This window comes from Salmo trutta, chromosome 8 (assembly GCF_901001165.1).
Source record: "Salmo trutta chromosome 8, fSalTru1.1, whole genome shotgun sequence".
Taxonomy (NCBI): Eukaryota; Metazoa; Chordata; class Actinopteri; order Salmoniformes; family Salmonidae; genus Salmo; species Salmo trutta.
The window spans coordinates 41,120,562-41,140,530 of NC_042964.1; the positions used below are offsets into that span (position 1 = coordinate 41,120,562).

At 42.3% G+C, this 19,969-nt stretch overlaps 1 protein-coding gene across 5 annotated transcripts; it reads left to right on the plus strand.

Moving 5' to 3' along the window:
- Window positions 1–51: 51 nt before the first annotated feature.
- On the plus strand, window positions 52–11,938 carry LOC115198971 (zinc finger protein 34). 5 transcript variants are annotated; one of them, XM_029761421.1, is made up of 7 exons: window positions 52–273; window positions 512–714; window positions 805–885; window positions 8,217–8,312; window positions 8,397–8,507; window positions 8,678–8,798; window positions 9,042–11,938. In XM_029761421.1, the coding sequence occupies exons 1-7, from the start codon at window positions 237–239 to the stop codon at window positions 10,733–10,735; spliced, it is 2,343 nt and encodes a 780-aa protein (XP_029617281.1). In that variant the 5' UTR covers window positions 52–236; the 3' UTR covers window positions 10,736–11,938. The 5 variants fall into 5 exon arrangements, with proteins under 5 accessions (XP_029617281.1, XP_029617278.1, XP_029617279.1 ...); XM_029761418.1 differs by lacking the exons at window positions 8,217–8,312; window positions 8,397–8,507; window positions 8,678–8,798; window positions 9,042–11,938 and adding exons at window positions 1,382–1,477; window positions 1,567–1,677; window positions 4,174–4,294; window positions 4,579–6,876; XM_029761419.1 differs by lacking the exons at window positions 8,217–8,312; window positions 8,397–8,507; window positions 8,678–8,798; window positions 9,042–11,938 and adding exons at window positions 1,382–1,477; window positions 1,567–1,677; window positions 4,174–4,285; window positions 4,579–6,876.
- The last annotated feature ends 8,031 nt before the right edge of the window (window positions 11,939–19,969 follow it).

Consider the following 19,969-nt stretch of genomic DNA (forward strand, 5'->3'; position numbering starts at 1 on the left):
TTCAGTAGCGGCTCTTATTCCAGCACGATAGGTGGCAGTAATGTTGTTATACTGCCAATCTTATTGTTAATAGTCTGGTCAAAACTCTGTTCTTGTTTTGGTTCCGTTTCCATCTGTTGTTGTCGCCATTTTCATAATTATATAAATAGTTAGTGAGTTGATGATAGCTATCTATCATGCTAGTTACCTTGACTGTTAGATTTCTGCCTGTCGTACATATTTAGGAACATTCCGGCATGGACAAACGAGTCAAGAAGAGTACAGCCAGTACGGGTAGGTTACATTATACGACACTTGCTAGCCATGTATTAGCAATCTAACCAATTTTACAAATGTGAACCTGGTACAGACCCGATTTTTATCTTCAATGGATAGCTTAGTGTAAAACTAATGTCTATTTCGGCATTACGTTTGCTAGCCAATTAGCCATGTTGCTGGAGGTATTTGTTGCTATAGAACCTAGAGGATGAAGCCACACACCCTAACATGTTGTTCTATCGTCTTGCTATAGCTCCCCCACTTCCTTTCTCCTCTTTGCGACTATTGGTTTCTCCCCTGCGGCTGATGTATTCATTTGTATGGCATGTGGTGAATCAACGCAATGTGATGCACTATGGGAAGGTCGAGGAGTTTGTAACTGTGGTGACTGAAGCTGTTCCAAAGTTGCTGAGTTACAAACAGAGGGCTCAACTCATCCTGGGCCTGAGAGCAAGGGTGAGTGGCATGATGTGTGGTCATGGGAGGGGTGGTTTTGACACATTGTGTATTAGAAAAATCATGTACAATTTTGTCCCGTTATTTTAGATGATCTTGGAGTTGTTCCGCAAGGACCCACCCAACCTTCAGGACATCCAACGTCTGCTGAAAAAGATGAACATCTTGGGGGTAAGAATATGTATCTCTCCTGTGTGACAGTGTGGAAATTCCGCCCCATACCAGTGAACAACTCACACCTGTAACACAACATATTCAAGAATGACTGTCAATATCATTAACCCAGAAAAACCAAGGCTGGAGCAACATACACTTAAAAGAGGGTAAAATATGCGCTGTACTCTGGTTTGAAAATAGCCTTTAGCTCCGTAGTGTACAAATCTGAGGGTACTGGATAAGTGTAAACGACATAAGTGTTAACACCTTCCAGTGGGGTTGCGGGAGCTTTCTGCCATCTGTCTTGCTTTGCTGTCACTCATCTGATTCCTTAGATCTGCAAAGGGCAAACATGGATGGGGTAAGAGATAAAAGTTGTTTTCAGGCTGGACTTATGACTTCTACAAACCCTGTCACCCCTACTCAATACCCCTCTTTTTAGCAACACATGTAATTCTGATGAGCGAAGTGGCTGTACTTTGTATCAAATGATTCCCAATTTGTGTTACAGCAGCAAGATGCAGAAGTGGAGGAGTCGCAGGCTAACTTTGTGACGCTGGTCCAAACCCTGCTTAAAAACCCTTACGAGAGGAAGCACTTCTTCCAGGTTCGGCACGCTTTCTCCCTTTCCTCTCACACTGTCCACTTTGTCATTTCAAAGACACTGACTTAAACTTTTTCTTTCCTTCCATGTAGGAGGAGTTCCATACACAGTATGGCTCCAAGTATGACACAGCACTGCAGGCCCTTGTGGGAGGCTTGGTCCTCAGACTGGAACGACTGCTATCTGTGCCAGATCTCTCCCAGGTAATGAACTGTTACACAACAAGTCTTTAACTAACAAATCACCAATCATATCTCATGTTGACATTGTTAGACAACTATATGCACTACCGTTCAAAAGTTTGGGGTCACTTAGAAATGTCCTTGTTATCCATGAAAACATACATGAAATTAGTTGCAAAATGAATAGGAAATATAGTGAAGACGTTGACAAGGTTATAAATAAGGATTTTTAATTGAAATAATAATTGTGTCCTTCAAACTTTGCTTTCGTCAAAGAATCCTCCATTTGCAGCAATTACAGCCTTGCAGACCTTTGGCATTCTAGTTGTCAATTTGTTGAGGTAATTTGAAGAGATTTCACCCTATGCTTCCTGAAGCACCTCCCACAAGTTGGATTGGCTTGATGCGTACCGTAATTTCCGGACTATTAAGCGCACCTGAATATAAGCCGCACCCACTGAATTAAAAAATATATATTATTTTGAACATAAATAAGCCGCACATGTCTATAAGCCGCAGGTGCCTACCGGTACATTGAAACAAATGAACTTTACACAGGCTTTAACGAAACACGGCTTTGTAACAAAAATAAATAGGCTTTAACGAAACACGGCTTGTAACAAAAATAAATAGGCTTTAACGAAACACGGCGTGTAACAAAAATAAAAAATTAGCAGTAAGCTTTAGTTGTCTTTTTGCACTGAGTCAATTCCTCACGCTGCTGTTTCCAACGTCTTATCATTGACTCATTAAGACCAAGCTCCCGTACAGCAGCTCTATTTCCTTTTCCAACAGCCAGATCAATCGCCTTCAACTTGAAAGCTGCATCATATGCATTTCTCCGTGTCTTTGCCATGATGAGGGTGACAAAATGACTACTGTAATCAGAATGATGGGAAGTTTGAGAGCGCTCGATTTAATCTAAACAGTAAACAAAAAAGTTGTTTGACCTTAACCCGTTCGGCAATTTCATTGGTCTAATGAAAGCTTCATGCCGCCAAAAACTGAGCACGTCACAGAATGTGTTTTTTGGAGAGAAAAAAAAGCGGGAAAAATCCATATATTAGCCGCGTCATTGTTTAAGCTGCGAGGTTCAAAGCCTGGGAAAAAAGTTGCAGCTTATAGTCCGGAATTTACGGTACTTCTTACGTACCATACGGTCAAACTGCTCCCACAACAGCTTAATAGGGCTGAGAACCGGTGACTGTGGTGGCCACTCCATTATAGACAGACTACCAGCTGACTGCTTCTTCCCTAAATAGTTTTTGCATAGTTTGCAGCTGTGCTTTGGGTCATTGTCCTGTTGTAGGAGGAAATTGGCTCCAATTAAGCCACAGGGTATGGCATGGCGCTGCAAAATGGAGTGATAGCCTTCCTTCTTCAAGATTGCTTTTACCCTGTACAAATCTCCCACTTTACCACCACCAAAGCACCCCCAGACCATCACATTTCCTCCACCATGCTTGACAGATGGCGTCAAGCACTACTCCAGCATCTTTTCATTTTTTCCTCGTCTCACGAATGTTCTTCTTTGTGAACGGAACACCTGAAACTTAGATTTGTCTGTCCATAACACTTTTTTCCAATCTTCCTCTGTCCAGTGTCTGTGTTCTTTTACCCATCTTAATCTTTTATTTTTATTGGCCAGTCTGAGATATGTCTTTTTCTTTGCAACTCTGCCTAGAATGCCAGCATCCCGGAGTCGCCTCTTCACTGTTGACGTCGAGACTGGTGTTTTGCGGGTACTATTTAATGAAGCTGCCAGTTGAGGCCTTGTGAGGCATCTGTTTCTCAAACTAGACACTCCAATGTACTTGTCCTCTTGCTCAGTTGTGCACCAGGGCCTCCCACTCCTCTTTCTATTCTGGTTAGAGCCAGTTTGCGCTGTTCTGTGAAGGGAGTAGTACACAGCGTTGTACGAGATCTTCAGTTTCTTGGCAATTTCTCGCATGGAATAGCCTTCAGTTCTCAGAACAAGAATAGACTGACGAGTTTCAGAAGAAAGTTCTTTGTTTCTAGCCATTTTGAGCCTGTAATCGAACCCACAAATTCTGACGCTCCAGATACACAACTAGTCTAAAGAAGGCCTGTTTTATTGCTTCTTTAATCAGAACCACAGTTTCCAGCTGTGCTAACATAATTGCAAAAGGGTTTTCTAATGATCAACTAGCCTTTTAAAATTATTAGGTAACACGACGTGCCATTGGAACACAGGAGTGATGGTTGCTGATAAGGGGCCTCTATACACCTATTTATATATTCAGTTTCCAGCTATATCAGTTTCCAGCTAAAATAGTAATTTACAACATTAACCATGTATACACTGTATTTCTGATCAATTTGATGTAATTGTAATGGACAACAAATGTGCTTTTCTTTCAAAAACAAGGACATTCCTAAGTGACCCCAAACTTTTGAACAGTAGTGTACGTGTCAACACATGACATAATATTGTTTATCCAGCGCACTCTAAAAAAAACCTGGTTGCTCATCTTAGCTTCTATCTCTTCTTCTCAGATAGCGTCCATTATCAGTGCTGCCCCCTCTGACCTGGAGGAGTGTGGACAGTCTGTGTCTGACCCTGAGCACCTGAAGATTCTCCTCCAGCACCAGAACCTGCTAAATAAGAGTCAGTTTGGTAGGCTTACTTTAATCATATCTTCTCCTTCCTGTTAATGTTAAGTAGAATTATCAACAGCTGAACAAAGTACAATGTAGTTTTCCCTTTTTGTCAAACTGCCATGGTTCACTCTGTTGATAACTTTGAACTAGCTGTATTTATAGGAATTTGAATTACTTTGAAATGGTATTAATCTAAACATGCCCGATACTTTCAAATTCAAACAATCAGAATGTGGTGTAATATAAAATATTAATCGAATTGTCTTTTTTTTCTCCTCTGTATATGTCCCTTTTTCTCAGTACCTGTCACGTCCTCTGTAGGGGACTGTGTGCTGTCCTCGCTGTCCTTCCGCTTAACCTGTGGAATGCAGTCCATGCAGACAGATTTTGACGAGCCATCGGAATCATTAGAAGCCGGTCTAAGCATCATGAACCCTGCCTCCTTCAGTGACTTGGAGGATCTGGGAATGATGTCAGATGAATCGGACCACGCTGGAGCAGTAACTACTGTGGAGAGAGAAGAGCAGAATGCCAGAGATAATGGTTGTGGGACAAAAAATTCAGTACTCCACAGTGAAGAAGACAATGCACTGTCAAAGAACTACGTTGTCTCACCTACTCCTCAAAGTGTAAGCAGGCCAGTGGGAGGAGCACCAACAGTAGAGAGCATGCTGCCGACAGAGAGAGACAAAGAGCATGTAACATTGATGAATACTTTCATCAGCGAAGCCTCTCCTTCACATATTGTCATCCCTGAAACGGTCACCAATGGGAACCAACCAGATAACCAGTCGGTCGAGCTAGCGAGTGTCCACCAGTGTTACTTGCAATGTGGGAGACCCACTATCTCGCTCCCTTTCTTGCCACCCCTTCCACAAAATGATGAAGACAAGGAGATCCGGTCAGGTGACACGTGTCTTGGAAGCAGTGTGGAAATTGGGGGTCAGGAAACAGAAGCCAATCTCTTTGAGAGTGCTGTTATCCGAAGGAGATGGCCGCCCAAGCCACAAAGAATAACAGTACCCTCGAAGAGGCACATCCCTGAGGCAACCATAATTTGCCAGGAGTGTGGGAAGAGTTTTGTCTATCCGTCTCAGCTGGAAAATCACCTCCGCATTCACACAGGAGAGAAACCTTTCAAGTGCACTGAGTGTGGCATGGCCTTCAGGTCCTTAGGATACATGACCACTCATATGAAAAATCACTCTGAAGCGCGGCCATTTAAGTGTGATGAGTGTGACAAGGGCTTTCGGAAAAAGGCTGACCTGAAGAAGCATCAGCTCATCCACATGGGTGCGAAACCACACAAATGCACCATCTGCGGAAAGGGCTTCAGCCAAGCATTCTATTGCAGAATACACATCCAGTCTCATGCAAGTGAAAATAACTTTCTCTGCACTCATTGTCCGAAGAGATTCCCAACCCAATACAAGCTTTCTGTCCACGAGCGCTGGCACACCACGGAGCGCCCGTTCATCTGTGAGCAGTGTGGGATGCGCTTCTTTCATCCCAGTGGGCTGAAGAGGCACATGGGCTATCACATTGGGAACCGCCCATTCCTGTGTGCCCAGTGTGGAAAGACTTTTGTTTATGAGTTTGACCTGAAGAAACACCAAAGGGACCATGGCCCCAAGCCCAAGATCCCATGCCCTGTCTGCCAGAAGGTGTTTGGCAGCAACGGACTCATTAAGGCTCACATGTTTACGCACACCTCTGTAAAACCTTACAGATGTGACATATGCGACAAGACCTTTAAACAGAGCAGCAGCTTGAGCAGTCACAAACGTCTGCACACGGGTGAACGCCCTTACCACTGCGACATGTGTGGGAAGACGTACAAGCTGAATCAGCACCTGAAGGAGCACATAATTATCCACCACACGGCGGAGGGGCACCCCTGTGACCAGTGTGGAAAGGTCTTCAAGTTACCACGTCTTCTGAAGGCACATGAGCGGTTGCACTCAGGAGAGCGATCTGAGCAGACAAGGAAATACAGTCACACCAGCTGTCGCAAAAGAAATTCGTCCAAAAGGAGTTGATTTACTTCAGTGGCTGCCTTCCACACACACTGACTGGGATGCTATCTTTAATATCCTGACAAGTTGCCAATAGCTGTAATAATATTTCTCATTTTTTGTTGTAGATTTTTAACCATTTTGGACCATAATTCAGGATTCCCCAAATAGACTGAACACTGAAAAATAGTATAATGTCTGGATTAATTTATGCAGCAACAAACATATCTCCTTTTAGATAACAATTAATGATTGTGTCATTAAAACATATTTGTTTGTGATGATTTTTTGGGGGATAGGTTGAAATTCCAATGACGTAAGATGTAAATTGACAGCTACTCATTAATTTCTCTTTTTGAGAGTAGTCAATGATTGCCGGAAGCCTTTACAAAAAATATCCACAACATTTGATGTTGGATAAAGGCAAATAAAGTCACAATTGTGTGCCACTACTCATTGTTTTGCTATTTTATTCACAGCAAAGGAAACCAAATGTATGCTAGAACGGTACCGTGTGATGACTTTTTATAATATATTTAAAGCGTTCATTAAGCCACAAAATAAAGATTCATACTCAACCAAATATATACAGAAAAATTATGAAATTCGTGTTTTAACCTAAAATGTAATTTCAAGAGAAGAGAGAAGGATTCAGTAGCGGCTCTTATTCCAGCACGATAGGTGGCAGTAATGTTGTTATACTGCCAATCTTATTGTTAATAGTCTGGTCAAAACTCTGTTCTTGTTTTGGTTCCGTTTCCATCTGTTGTTGTCGCCATTTTCATAATTATATAAATAGTTAGTGAGTTGATGATAGCTATCTATCATGCTAGTTACCTTGACTGTTAGATTTCTGCCTGTCGTACATATTTAGGAACATTCCGGCATGGACAAACGAGTCAAGAAGAGTACAGCCAGTACGGGTAGGTTACATTATACGACACTTGCTAGCCATGTATTAGCAATCTAACCAATTTTACAAATGTGAACCTGGTACAGACCCGATTTTTATCTTCAATGGATAGCTTAGTGTAAAACTAATGTCTATTTCGGCATTACGTTTGCTAGCCAATTAGCCATGTTGCTGGAGGTATTTGTTGCTATAGAACCTAGAGGATGAAGCCACACACCCTAACATGTTGTTCTATCGTCTTGCTATAGCTCCCCCACTTCCATTCTCCTCTTTGCGACTATTGGTTTCTCCCCTGCGGCTGATGTATTCATTTGTATGGCATGTGGTGAATCAACGCAATGTGATGCACTATGGGAAGGTCGAGGAGTTTGTAACTGTGGTGACTGAAGCTGTTCCAAAGTTGCTGAGTTACAAACAGAGGGCTCAACTCATCCTGGGCCTGAGAGCAAGGGTGAGTGGCATGATGTGTGGTCATGGGAGGGGTGGTTTTGACACATTGTGTATTAGAAAAATCATGTACAATTTTGTCCCGTTATTTTAGATGATCTTGGAGTTGTTCCGCAAGGACCCACCCAACCTTCAGGACATCCAACGTCTCCTGGAAAAGATGAACATATTGGGGGTAAGAATATGTATCTCTTGTGTGGCAGTGTGGAAATTCCACCCTATACCGGCACACAGACTCACAACACACCTGTAACACGGCATACAAAAACATTTCTGTCAGTACCATTCTCGGAAGACTACTTAAAAGACAGTAACATTTGCACATTAGTCTTGTTTGAAAATAGCCTTTAGCTCTGTAGTGTACAAATCTGAGGGTACTGGATAAGTGTAAACGACATAAGTGTTAACACCTTCCAGTGGGGTTGCGGGAGCTTTCTGCCCTCTGTCTTGCTTTGCTGTCACTCATCTGATTCCTTAGATCTGCAAAGGGCAAACATGGATGGGGTAAGAGATAAAAGTTGTTTTCAGGCTGGACTTATGACTTCTACAAATCCTGATTACAGCAGCAAGATGCAGAAGTGGAGGAGTCGCAGGCTAACTTCGTGGCGCTGGTCCAAACCCTGCTGAAAAACCCTTACGAGAGGAAGCACTTCTTCCAGGTTCGGCACGCTTTCTCCCTTTCCTCTCACACTGTCCACTTTGTCATTTCAAAGACACTAAACTTTTTCTTTCCTTCCATGTAGGAGGAGTTCCATACACAGTATGGCTCCAAGTATGACACAGCACTGCAGGCCCTTGTGGGAGGCTTGGTCCTCAGACTGGAACGACTGCTATCTGTGCCAGATCTCTCCCAGGTAATGAACTGTTACACAACAAGTCTATAACTAACAATTCACCAATCATATCTCATGTTGACATTGTTAGACAACTGTATACGTGTCAACACATGCCGTAATGTTGTTTATCCTGCGCACTCTAAGAAACCCCCTGGTTGCTGATCTTAGCTTCTACCTCTTCTTCTCAGATAGCGTCCATTATCAGTGCTGCCCCCTCTGACCTGGAGGAGTGTGGACAGTCTGTGTCTGACCCTGAGCACCTGAAGATTCTCCTCCAGCACCAGAACCTGCTAAATAAGAGTCAGTTTGGTAGGCTTACTTTAATCATATCTTCTCCTTCCTGTTAATGTTAAGTAGAATTATCAACAGATAAACAAAGAACAATGTAGTTTTCCCCAAACTGTAATGGATCACTTTGAACTAGCTGTATTTACAGGAATGTGAAATAGTTTTTCAATGTTAATTGAATGTTAATGTCAACATGCTCATTCCTAGGCTTTCACATTCAACCAATCAGAATGTCATTTTTCTATATTTGTCCCTTTCTCTCAGTACCTGTCACGTCTTCTGTGGGTGACTGTGTGCTGTCATCGCTGTCCTTCCGCCTTGCCTGTGGAATGCCTTCAATGGAGCCAGATTTTGACGAGCCATCAGAATCATTAGAAGCCGCTCTAAGTGTCATGAACCCTGCCTCCTTCAGTGACCTGGAGGATCTGGGAATGATGTCAGATGACTCTGACCATGCTGGAGAAGATAGTACTGTGGAGAGAGAAGAGGATGCAGTGCGTGGCGGTGAGGAAGAGAATGCACTGCCAGAGAGCACCGTGATCTGCTCTAGTCCTCAAGGTGTTAGCGGACTGTTGGGAGGGGCACCATCAAAAGGGGCACCAACAGTAAGGAGCATGCTGCAAACGATGAGACGGCAACAGCTTGTATCACTGATGAATACTTCCATCACTGAAGCCTCTCCTTCACAGATTGTCATCCCTGCCACGGATAACCAGCCGGTCGAGCTAACGAGTGTCGACCAGTGGGTCTCCCATATTGCCAGTTACACTTTATCGCTCCATTCCTTGCCACCCCTTCCACAAAACGATAATTTGGACAAGGAGATGGAGTCGGCCGACACAGGTCTCGGAAGCAGTGTGGTGATCGGGGGTCAGGAAACAGAGGTCGATCTCTTTGAAAGTTCCATTATCCAAAGGAAGAGGGTGCAAAAGCCACTACGAGTAGCGTGCTCGAAAAAGAGAAACCCTGCAACCAACTCCTGCCAAGAGTGTGGGAAGCGTTTTCTGTCTCGGGGACGGCTGGAGGATCACCTCCGCATACACACGGGAGAGAAACCTTTCAAGTGCACCGATTGTAGCAGGTTCTTCAGGACGTTGGCACTCCTGACCAACCATATGAAAATTCACTCTGACGTACGGCCCTTTAGCTGCGACGAGTGCGGCAAGTGCTTTCGGAGAAAGGTTGGCCTTCAGAATCACCATCGCGTCCACACGGATGCTAGACCATACAAATGCACCATATGTGGAAAGGGTTTCACGCAAGTACAGTACTGCAAAAGACACATGGATTGTCATACAAGTGAGAATACCTATTTCTGCACTCATTGTCCGAAGAGTTTCCCAACCCAATTCCAGCTGTCCGCCCACCAGCGCTGGCACACAATGGACCGCCCATACGCCTGTGAGCAGTGTGGGCTGCGTTTCTTTATGCCAAGCTTGTTAAAGAGACACATGGGCTACCACATTGGGAACCGCCAGTTCCTGTGTGCCCAGTGCGGAAGGACCTTTGTTTATGAGTTTGACCTAAAGAGACACCAAAAAGACCATGACCCCAGTCCCAAACTCCCCTGCCCCGTCTGCCAGAAGATGTTTGGCAACAACAGCCTACTCCAGGCCCACGTACGCAGGCACTCTTCAGACAAACCTTACAGATGCGACATATGCGACAAGACCTTTAAAGACAGCGGGGGTCTGCGCATACACAAGCGGGGGCTGCACTCTAACGAACGCCCTTACAGCTGCGACGAGTGTGGGAAGACCTACAAACTACACACGCACCTGAGGGAGCACAAGTTTAAACACACGGGGGAGGGCCACAGCTGTGGCCAGTGTGGAAAAGCCTTCAGGTACCTGCGTCTCCTGAAGGTGCACGAGCGGTCGCACTCCGAGCCATCTGAGCCCACGCGGCGAAACGGTCACACCAGCCGTCGCAGGAGACATTCCTCCAAAAGGAGTTGATTTTGTCACATCTGCACACCCTTCACTGTGGCTACAGTAATATACAACAGTATTCCATGTCATTAGCTGTACGGTCATTATGTAGTGCAGCCCAGGGTTCCTCTGTGTTGTCTTAGGAATGCTGCATTATCCCACCATTCCCCATTCTGTCATATCTCTGTGGTGCAGAGGGGCGACATGATGGGGGATGGTGAAATAATTGACTTGGAACGGAGAAGAGGGTCTCTGCTGTTCAGGACTGCTGCTCACTCAGTTTAGCTTCCTCCCTCCCTCTGATCAGACATACTGGGACTATACAGACCCTTATTACATGATACACAGCATATCAAGTACAGGGTCTAAAGTCGTTTCAAATCATGGAATGTCATACATGGCTTATTTTGGGAGGTACCAGCATTGCAGTCCTAACAGCCATGCATACAAGCCGGTTGTGCGTCTGAAGGCTCCCAGAAAATCTGTGGACCTGCAATTCATAAAGTGAATCTATGGAACAATGTCCAGTGAGGTGTGTTAGGTCAACCAGTGAAACATCCTCCACTGTCAGGTACAGTAAGCTCTCAAGAGAACGTGCTTTTAATCTGTTGACTTGGATCAGGATTGGGGGTCAATTACTTTTTAATTCAGGATCTTCCTAATAGAAAATAATTTCAGTTACTCCAACCCTGATTTGGATAGTCTCATGGCTTCTCCTGCAGTAGAATCACCGGAGTGATTCAGTATTTAATAGTCACATGTACAGGGTTGCAGGTGTAATTGCGGGATACAGTGAAAATCTTAGGGTCCAAACTCCAACAGAGTGTAGTTCTTCAATTTGTGCTTCTTGTTCTATCGCAATGTTCTTGTTTAATTAAAAAGCTTATTGGCTACATTGATTTGTGTTGTTTATTTTGGACTTAAAGAAGTGTGTGTCTTAGAAGTGTGTGCCACACATTTCCTGTTCTGCAACATGTATTTCCTGTAGCTGCCTTTTTAAACCTTACATTTTTTTCCAGATGCAGCATTACTCTTCTTGGAGGCACATCAGAAATGTGTGAATGTATTATGGCCATGCTGGAGTTGTCATTGATAAAACGTCATGATTCATTTTTTTTTATCAGGTGAATGTCAGTTTGCCTCATCAGTCTTTTGATATCAACAACATTTTGTGGTAAGCAATACACTAAGTTAATATTGTTTTAATAATAAAAGCTAACAAGATTGCAACAGATGTCTAATTTTTCTGTGTGAAATGTTGGATCACTCCAAATGATGAACTACTAACATCTGTTTTTGAATGCATTTCACACATTTCTCTGGCAAACAAAAGTCAACAAAACTACACTTGCAGTCAACAAAACTAACAACCTGTGCACACACAAATGTGTTATTCTGGAAACTGTAAGCATCTACCTGTGAGGGAAATCTAATAGGCTAGGTCATACATTATTTAGTTGTGCATGGCGAAAAAGAGCTACGGTACCCTACTGTTCTGCAATGCAGGTCCGACTGAATTCCAGCCGTCCTTGTGAAAATTTAACAGATTACATTTTGATCTTGTTGAATGTTGTTTTCCAACTCCCAATCCCACAGTCCATCTTTTTGTTTAATCTCATGTCATTCCTCATGCCTTGTGGTCCTAAGAGGAAGAGCAGTGAGTCTGATAGTCATTTATTTTGAAATCATAAAAAGTATGAATTACTAATAAATAACGCACATGACTTAAATGGTTATAACAACTATAAATGCAATCACATGCATTCCTCATACGAACGAAAGGTCCAGATTCAATTAAATCAACAGTAGGCTTAAGCCATGTTCGCCAACAAACGCACAGCCTTTCTTTGCTTTTGTTTAGGCTGTGTCAGAGTTGGAAGAGCTGTCATAGGTGAGCGGCTGCTCTCGTGGTCCTTGTCACTAAACCACACCTGTGCTTATCGCATCAATGTTAGACTTTTGTCATCAAGAAAGTGAAGGCTATATAAAAATGACACTCAAATTAATTATATATTTTTTTAAATGATAGTGATTTTTATCAACTTAATCAAGGTGTATATTGTGCCCAACATCACACATTCCAGTGATTAAAGCCTGGTTTAGAGCTGTAACCTATTGTAAACTTGTTTTTTCTTCATTTGATTGTTTACTCTTACTGCTGACAAAACGGAAGTCCTCAAGACCAGATTGAACTTCATTCCACAAAGGCACCTCAAACATGTACCAGACCATGTCCCAGTTCTAAAAAAACAACATATCAGTCTTGAAAATAGAGTATTGATTAAAAAATAAATCAGAAACAGAATGGAAAAAAATATGTTTGTCATGTTAACTGGTTCATATCGATCTCAGAGCTCCATCCTATAATAGTGTCAGAGTCTGGTGATCGACCACAGTTTGAACAGACAGCTGTGTTTGATGGAGTTGTCATATCGCGCTGTGACCGTGTGATTAAGAAAGAAAAGCTCAGACAGAACTGGGTCAATCAGAGCCCACAATGGAGGGAGAGGACCCAAGATTGTTCAGAGCCACACAGACCATGAAGTGGTTCTCTGGCAGATACGTCATATGATCAACAATAGTACAGTTGGTGAATACTCTCTGTCTTGGTGTGGATGATCTTGTATGCAGTATTTACAATGATTGCATGTTTAATATCAAAATGGGTTTAAGCATGTGGGTAGTCAGCAATTATATGCTCACTGAAAACTACACTGCTCAAAAAATAAAGGGAACACTTAAACAACACATCCTAGATCTGAATGAAAGAAATAATCTTATTAAATACTTTTTTCTTTACATAGTTGAATGTGCTGACAACAAAATCACAAAAATAATCAATGTAAATCCAATTTATCAACCCATGGATGTCTGGATTTGGAGTCACACTCAAAATTAAAGTGGAAAATCACACTACAGGCTGATCCAACTTTGATGTAATGTCCTTAAAACAAGTCAAAATGAGGCTCAGTAGTGTGTGTGGCCTCCACGCGCCTGTATGACCTCCTTACAACGCTTGGGCATGCTCCTGATGAGGTGACGGATGGTCTCCTGAGGGATCTCCTCCCAGACCTGGACTAAAGCATCCGCCAACTCCTGGACAGTCTGTGGTGCAACGTGGCGTTGGTGGATGGAGCGAGACATGATGTCCCAGATGTGCTCAATTGGATTCAGGTCTGGGGAACGGGCGAGCCAGTCCATAGCATCAATGCCTTCCTCTTGCAGGAACTGCTGACACACTCCAGCCACATGAGGTCTAGCATTGTCTTGCATTAGGAGGAAGCCAGGGCCAACCGCACCAGCATATGGTCTCACAAGGGGTCTGAGGATCTCATCTCGGTACCTAATGGCAGTCAGGCTACCTCTGGCGAGCACATGGAGGGCTGTGCGGCCCCCCAAAGAAATGCCACCCCACACCATGACTGACCCACCGCCAAACCGGTCATGCTGGAGGATGTTGCAGGCAGCAGAACGTTCTCCACGGCATCTCCAGACTCTTTCACGTCTGTCACGTGCTCAGTGTGAACCTGCTTTCATCTGTGAAGAGCACAGGGCGCCAGTGGCAAATTTGCCAATCTTGGTGTTCTCTGGCAAATGCCAAACGTCCTGCACGGTGTTGGGCTGTAAGCACAACCCCCACCTGTGGACGTCGGGCCCTCATACCACCCTCATGGAGTCTGTTTCTGACCGTTTGAGCAGACACATGCACATTTGTGGCTTGCTGGAGGTCCTTTTGCAGGGCTCTGGCAGTGCTCCTCCTGCTCCTCCTTGCACGAAGGCGGAGGTAGCAGTCCTGCTGCTGGGTTGTTGCCCTCCTACGGCCTCCTCCACATCTCCTGATGTACTGGCCTGTCTCCTGGTAGCGCCTCCATGCTCTGGACACTACGCTGACAGACACAGCAAACCTTCTTGCCACAGCTCGCATTGATGTGCCATCCTGGATGAGCTGCACTACCTGAGCCACTTGTGTGGGTTGTAGACTCCGTCTCATGCTACCACTAAAGTGAAAGCACCGCCAGCATTCAAAAGTGACCAAAACATCAGCCAGGAAGCATAGGAACTGAGAAGTAGTCTGTGGTCTCCACCTGCACAACCACTCCTTTATTGGGGGTGTCTTGCTAATTGCCTATAATTTCCACCTGTTGTCTATTCCATTTGCACAACAGCATGTGAAATGTATTGTCAATCAGTGTTGCTTCCTAAGTGGACAGTTTGATTTCACAGAAGTGTGATTGACTTGGAGTTACATTGTGTTGTTTAAGTGTTCCCTTTATTTTTTTGAGCAGTATATTTTCGGTGATATTGTAAGATGATCAAAAATGGAAACCAACTTGATGAGCAACACTTTTTTCTGTTGTTGCAAAAAACAACCTTCTTGTGCTCAAAGTGTATTCAGTTCATTCCTGAAATATCTGATATGCAGTTTAGTTACGTTTCATATTACATGTACTTTTGTTTTTAAGCATCTTTGAGATTGTGTATAATTAAAGGCACTATATACAATTATTATTATTATACTCACAAAACAATGTTTACTGAGTGAAACAAAAGTGTAACTGTTGTTCAGCAGTTATCAAGTTGTTTTGGGATCTGTGATGACAGATCGGGTCAGAGTCATTGGGCCTCTACCCAATGTTGACGGATCAGTCCTGCTGAGACTGAGTGTTGAGATCCCCACTGGTCACACGAAATCATAGCGTTACCGCTGTAAAGTACAAACAAGCACAAGCAACACCGCTGCTTTGTGGGGTGAGACATTTTCAGATAGATAGCTAAATTCATTTATGCATGTGGTTTGGATGAAAAAAGTATTCCTACTCCTTGGAATTCTTCACATTTTATTCTGTGACAAAGGGATTAAAATGGATTTAATTGCAATTGTCAACAATCTACACAAAACACTGTAATGTCAACGTGCATTTTAATAAAAATATAAAATATTAAAGAAATTAAATAACTAAAATATAGTTGTTGCATAAGTATTCAGCTCCCTGAGTCAACACGTTAGAATCATCGTTGGCAGCGATTACAGCTGCCAAAGGTCTTTTTGGGTAAGTCTATAACAGCACCTGGATTGTCAAATAATTAGCCCATCATTCTTTTCATAATTCTTCAAGCTCTGTCAAGATGGTTGGGATGATGGCGAGACAGCTATTTTCAAGACTTGCCATAGATTTTCAAGCGGATTTAAATTAAAACTGTGACTTGGCCACTAAGGAACATTTACTGTCTTTTTAGTAAGCAAATCCAGTGTAGATATCATCACCATGCTTGAAAATAAGGAGGCAGTTACTCTGTGATATATTGTGTTGGATTTTCCCCAAACACAAGGCTTTGCATTTAGGCCAAAAAGTGTATTCCTTTGCCATGTTCTTTTTTCAGCATTACTTTAGTGCCTTGTTGCATAAAATATGCATGTTTTGGAATATTTTTACTCTGTATTTTATTCTTCTTTTCACTCATCTGGGTTATTATTGTAGTCACTACAATGTTGTTGATCCATCCTCAGTTTTCTCCCATCACGGACATTAAACTCTGTTTTATAATCACCAATGGCCTCATGGGAACATCCCTGAGCACTTTCCTTTCTGTCCTGCAGCTCAGTTCAGAAGGATGACTGTACCTTTGATGTTTCTGGGTCGTTTAATACATAATCAACAGCATAATTATGAACCTGACCATGCTTAAAACCTCTTTGGGCTAGGGGGCAGTATTTTCACGTCCGGATGAAAAGCGTGCCCAAAGTAAACTGCCTGCTACTCAGGCCCAGAAGCTAGGATATGCATATTATTAGTAGATTTGGATAGAAAACACTCTGAAGTTTCTAAAACTGTTTGAACAATGTCTGTGAGTATAACAAAACTTATGTGGCAGGCGAAACCCCAAGCACAATCCATCCAGGGGAAAAATGTTTTGAGCTCAATCAGTATTCCATTAGGTTTCTATGGCAATCCCTTTTTAATAGAAATATGCTTGCAGTTCCTATGGCTTCCACTAGATGTCAACAGTCTTTAGAAATTGGTTGATGCTTTTCCTTTGAGAAATGAAGAAGTAGCCCTTTCCTTTCAAGCCAAGTGTACTTTTTTGTTTGGTGCGCACGACCTGGAACTCGCTCCATTTTCATTTTATCCGTTATTGAACACAGTATATTCCGTCTTAAATTTTATCGATTATTTACGTTTTAAAATACCTAAAGTTCGATTAGGAAAGTTGTTTGAAATGTTTGGACAAAGTTGAGATACTCACCTTCTCACCAAGCTGCTTGGAGATGGTCTTGTATCCCATTCCAGCCTTGTGTAGGTCTACAATCTTGTCCCTGACATCCTTGGAGAGCTCTTTGGTCTTGGCCATGGTGGAGAGTTTGGAATCTGATTGATTGCTTCTGTGGACAGGTGTCTTTTATACAGGTAACAAACTGAGATTAGGAGCACTCCCTTTAAGAGTGTGCTCCTAATCTTAGCTCGTTACCTGTATAAAAGACACCTGGGAGCCAGAAATCTTTCTGATTGAGAGGGGGTCAAATACTTATTTCCCTCATTAAAATGCAAATCAATTTATACATTTTTGACATGCGTTTTTCTGGATTTTTGTTGTTGTTATTCTGTCTCTCACTGTTCAAATAAACCTACCATTAAAAATATAGACTGATAATTTCTTTGTCAGTGGGCAAACGTACAAAATCAGCACGGGATCAAATACTTTTTTCCCTCACTGTACTATTGAGCCATCATTTTTACTAACGTGGTTTAAAAGGATAATTCAAGATTTTGGCAACTAAACCCTTTTAAAAGTTGAAGGCAGCATTGCTACCTGCTCCCTGTAGACTTTCAGTAATTGCGCTAACGCTAGTTAGCAATGGCTCCAGAAACGAATGTACTTTCAACTTCCTTCAAACTGCACACAGACGTAAAAATTGTATCCATGAGTTCCTCTGACTCTGGGTAAGTAGAAAAAAGGGCTTAAATGCAACAATCCCAAACTATCCCTTTAAAAGTCATGCAAGTCTTTGAGCTACAATACAGACAAAATTGGTTACTCATGCCAGAACCAACAGGTGGACTGTCTTGATATTTGTTTTGCTTCCATGGGGTCCTTAATTATCTGGTGGCAGAGTTGCAAAGAAAAAGACATATCTCAGACTGGTCAATAAAAAGAAAATATTAATTTCTCAGAACAAGAATAGACTGACGGGTTTCAGAAGAAAGTTCTTTGTTTCTGGCCCTTTTGAGCCTGTAATCGAACCCACAAATGCTGAAGCTCCAGATAGTCAACAAGTCTAAAGAAGGCCAGTTTTATTGCTTCTTTAATCAGAATCACAGTTTTCAGCTGTGCTAACCATAATTGCAAAAGGGTTTTCTAATGATCAATTAGCCTTTTAAAATTATGAACTTGGATTAGCTAACACAACGTCCCTTTGGAACACTGGAGGGATGGTTGCTAATAATGGGCCTCTGTACGCATATGTAGATATTCCATAAAAAATCTGCCGTTTCCAACTACAATTGTCATTTACAACATTAACAATGTCTATGCTGTATTTCTGGTCAATTCTATGTTATTTTAATGGACAAAAAATGTGCTTTTCTTTCAAAAACAAGGACATTTCTAAGCGACCCCAAACTTTTGAACGGTAGTGTACATTGCTGCTTTTACGGTTAATCTCATTTGCCTCCCTCTTTCTCACAAAATGCCCTCTAAACTTTTCTCTTCTATGGGATGCATTAAATTTTCCCATTAGATTTTTATTTTATTTTTTCAGGCAATTGCTGATTTGTCCATGTGCATGTTGAGCATCATTTATTTGTATTTCTCCAGTTACAGGAGGGCATGCAAGGATTGTGTCAATTGAGTTCGCAATTTGGATTATGGAAGAGTGGTCATCACAGACAGAAAGTGTGTCTATGACTGGAATGTACTGCTGCGGTCTCCTATACATACGAGTATAGGAGACCGCAAGTTTCAATATTGTGCAGACATTGTATTAGCCTACTGTAATGTTTATTTTTTCAGTGTGTCTGTCCTTAGTTCCCCGTAACCCATTTGATGACAGTGCAAAGAGAGCAGTCCAATTCATTGTGGGAGAAATCAGGTCAGAACTCCACAGAGACCAGGGGAAATTAGCTGCTTCCAAAACTGAGTTGATGAAAGGCAGTCGTGCGTCCCAGACAGAGGCGTGTGAAGGGAGTCCTTATTATCCAATGTCCTGCATCAATGCTTCGTTGAGATACATTATTATACATCTCCCTTTGCCTGGCCACTAGATCATGTCTTAAGCACTTTTTAAATACTCTATTTTCCTCGAATTAGGAGATAGCCCTTTACCAACTAAGTAGACCCCCCCCCCCCCACACACACACACATACGTACATATAAACACACAGTGAGAAAAGCAGTGAGAAAAGCCCAGAAAGAGAACCTGAAGGAGTAATGTTGCATAAGGAAATCACTCTTAGTCATTGTACAGAGATGTTAATCTGATGCAGGGCATCCTGTCAAATCTGAGCAATCCAGATGAGGCACCCTAAACATTGACGTACAAGTCAACGTTTAGGGAAAGACAACTTGCTTGGGTTATAGAACAGCTTAAATCTTTTTGAACCATGGTCGTATCAGTGTCTATCTTTCAAATGCACTGATAACGTCAAGTCTCAATCTATAAAATGATTCACCTCATCCACTGCTCTAAAGCTCTGCTCAACAGCATCCTCCGGTGGAATATAAAGGTAAAAACACAATTAAGCAGCGACATCAACGTTCAGACTGACAATTGACAAAGATGAAAATGATCAACCAATTAGCACATTCAACCTTTGACATTCTAAAATCGCACTTTTATAATGAGAGAAAAACACCTCTAAATCGCAAACTCAGTGCAGTTACACAAAGTGATGTGTTCCCACCATATTTGTTGCAAGCAGCTGAATGTCCATCAGATTTGGCCTGAAGGTCAGTGTCGTGTCTTTGGCATCAATAAAAGTGAAGACTGCTATTTTATCAAATCAATTCTCTGTAATTATTATTATGTGATTAAACTAATCATGTAAATGTAATTAACTAGGAAGTCGGGGCACCAAGGAAAATCTTCAGATTACAAAGTTATAATTTCCAAATATAACTCTTCAGATATTTTAATATCTGATCAATTAGTCTTCTTATTAATGAATTATTTACCTCACGTCAGTCTCATTCCAAACGTCGTAAATTGTTGGTTATCTACACAAACCCAGCCTTTACTATGAATCATCCATACACCAATTGGCT

Excerpts from the sequence above, each read along its gene's own strand:
- LOC115198971 (XM_029761418.1), top strand. The coding sequence starts at position 237 with ATGGACAAACGAGTCAAGAAGAGTACAGCCAGTACGG. Across the intron at positions 1,478-1,566 it reads AGAGGAAGCACTTCTTCCAG|GAGGAGTTCCATACACAGTA; the intron begins GTTCGGCACGCT and ends CCTTCCATGTAG. Across the intron at positions 4,295-4,578 it reads GCTAAATAAGAGTCAGTTTG|TACCTGTCACGTCCTCTGTA; the intron begins GTAGGCTTACTT and ends CCTTTTTCTCAG.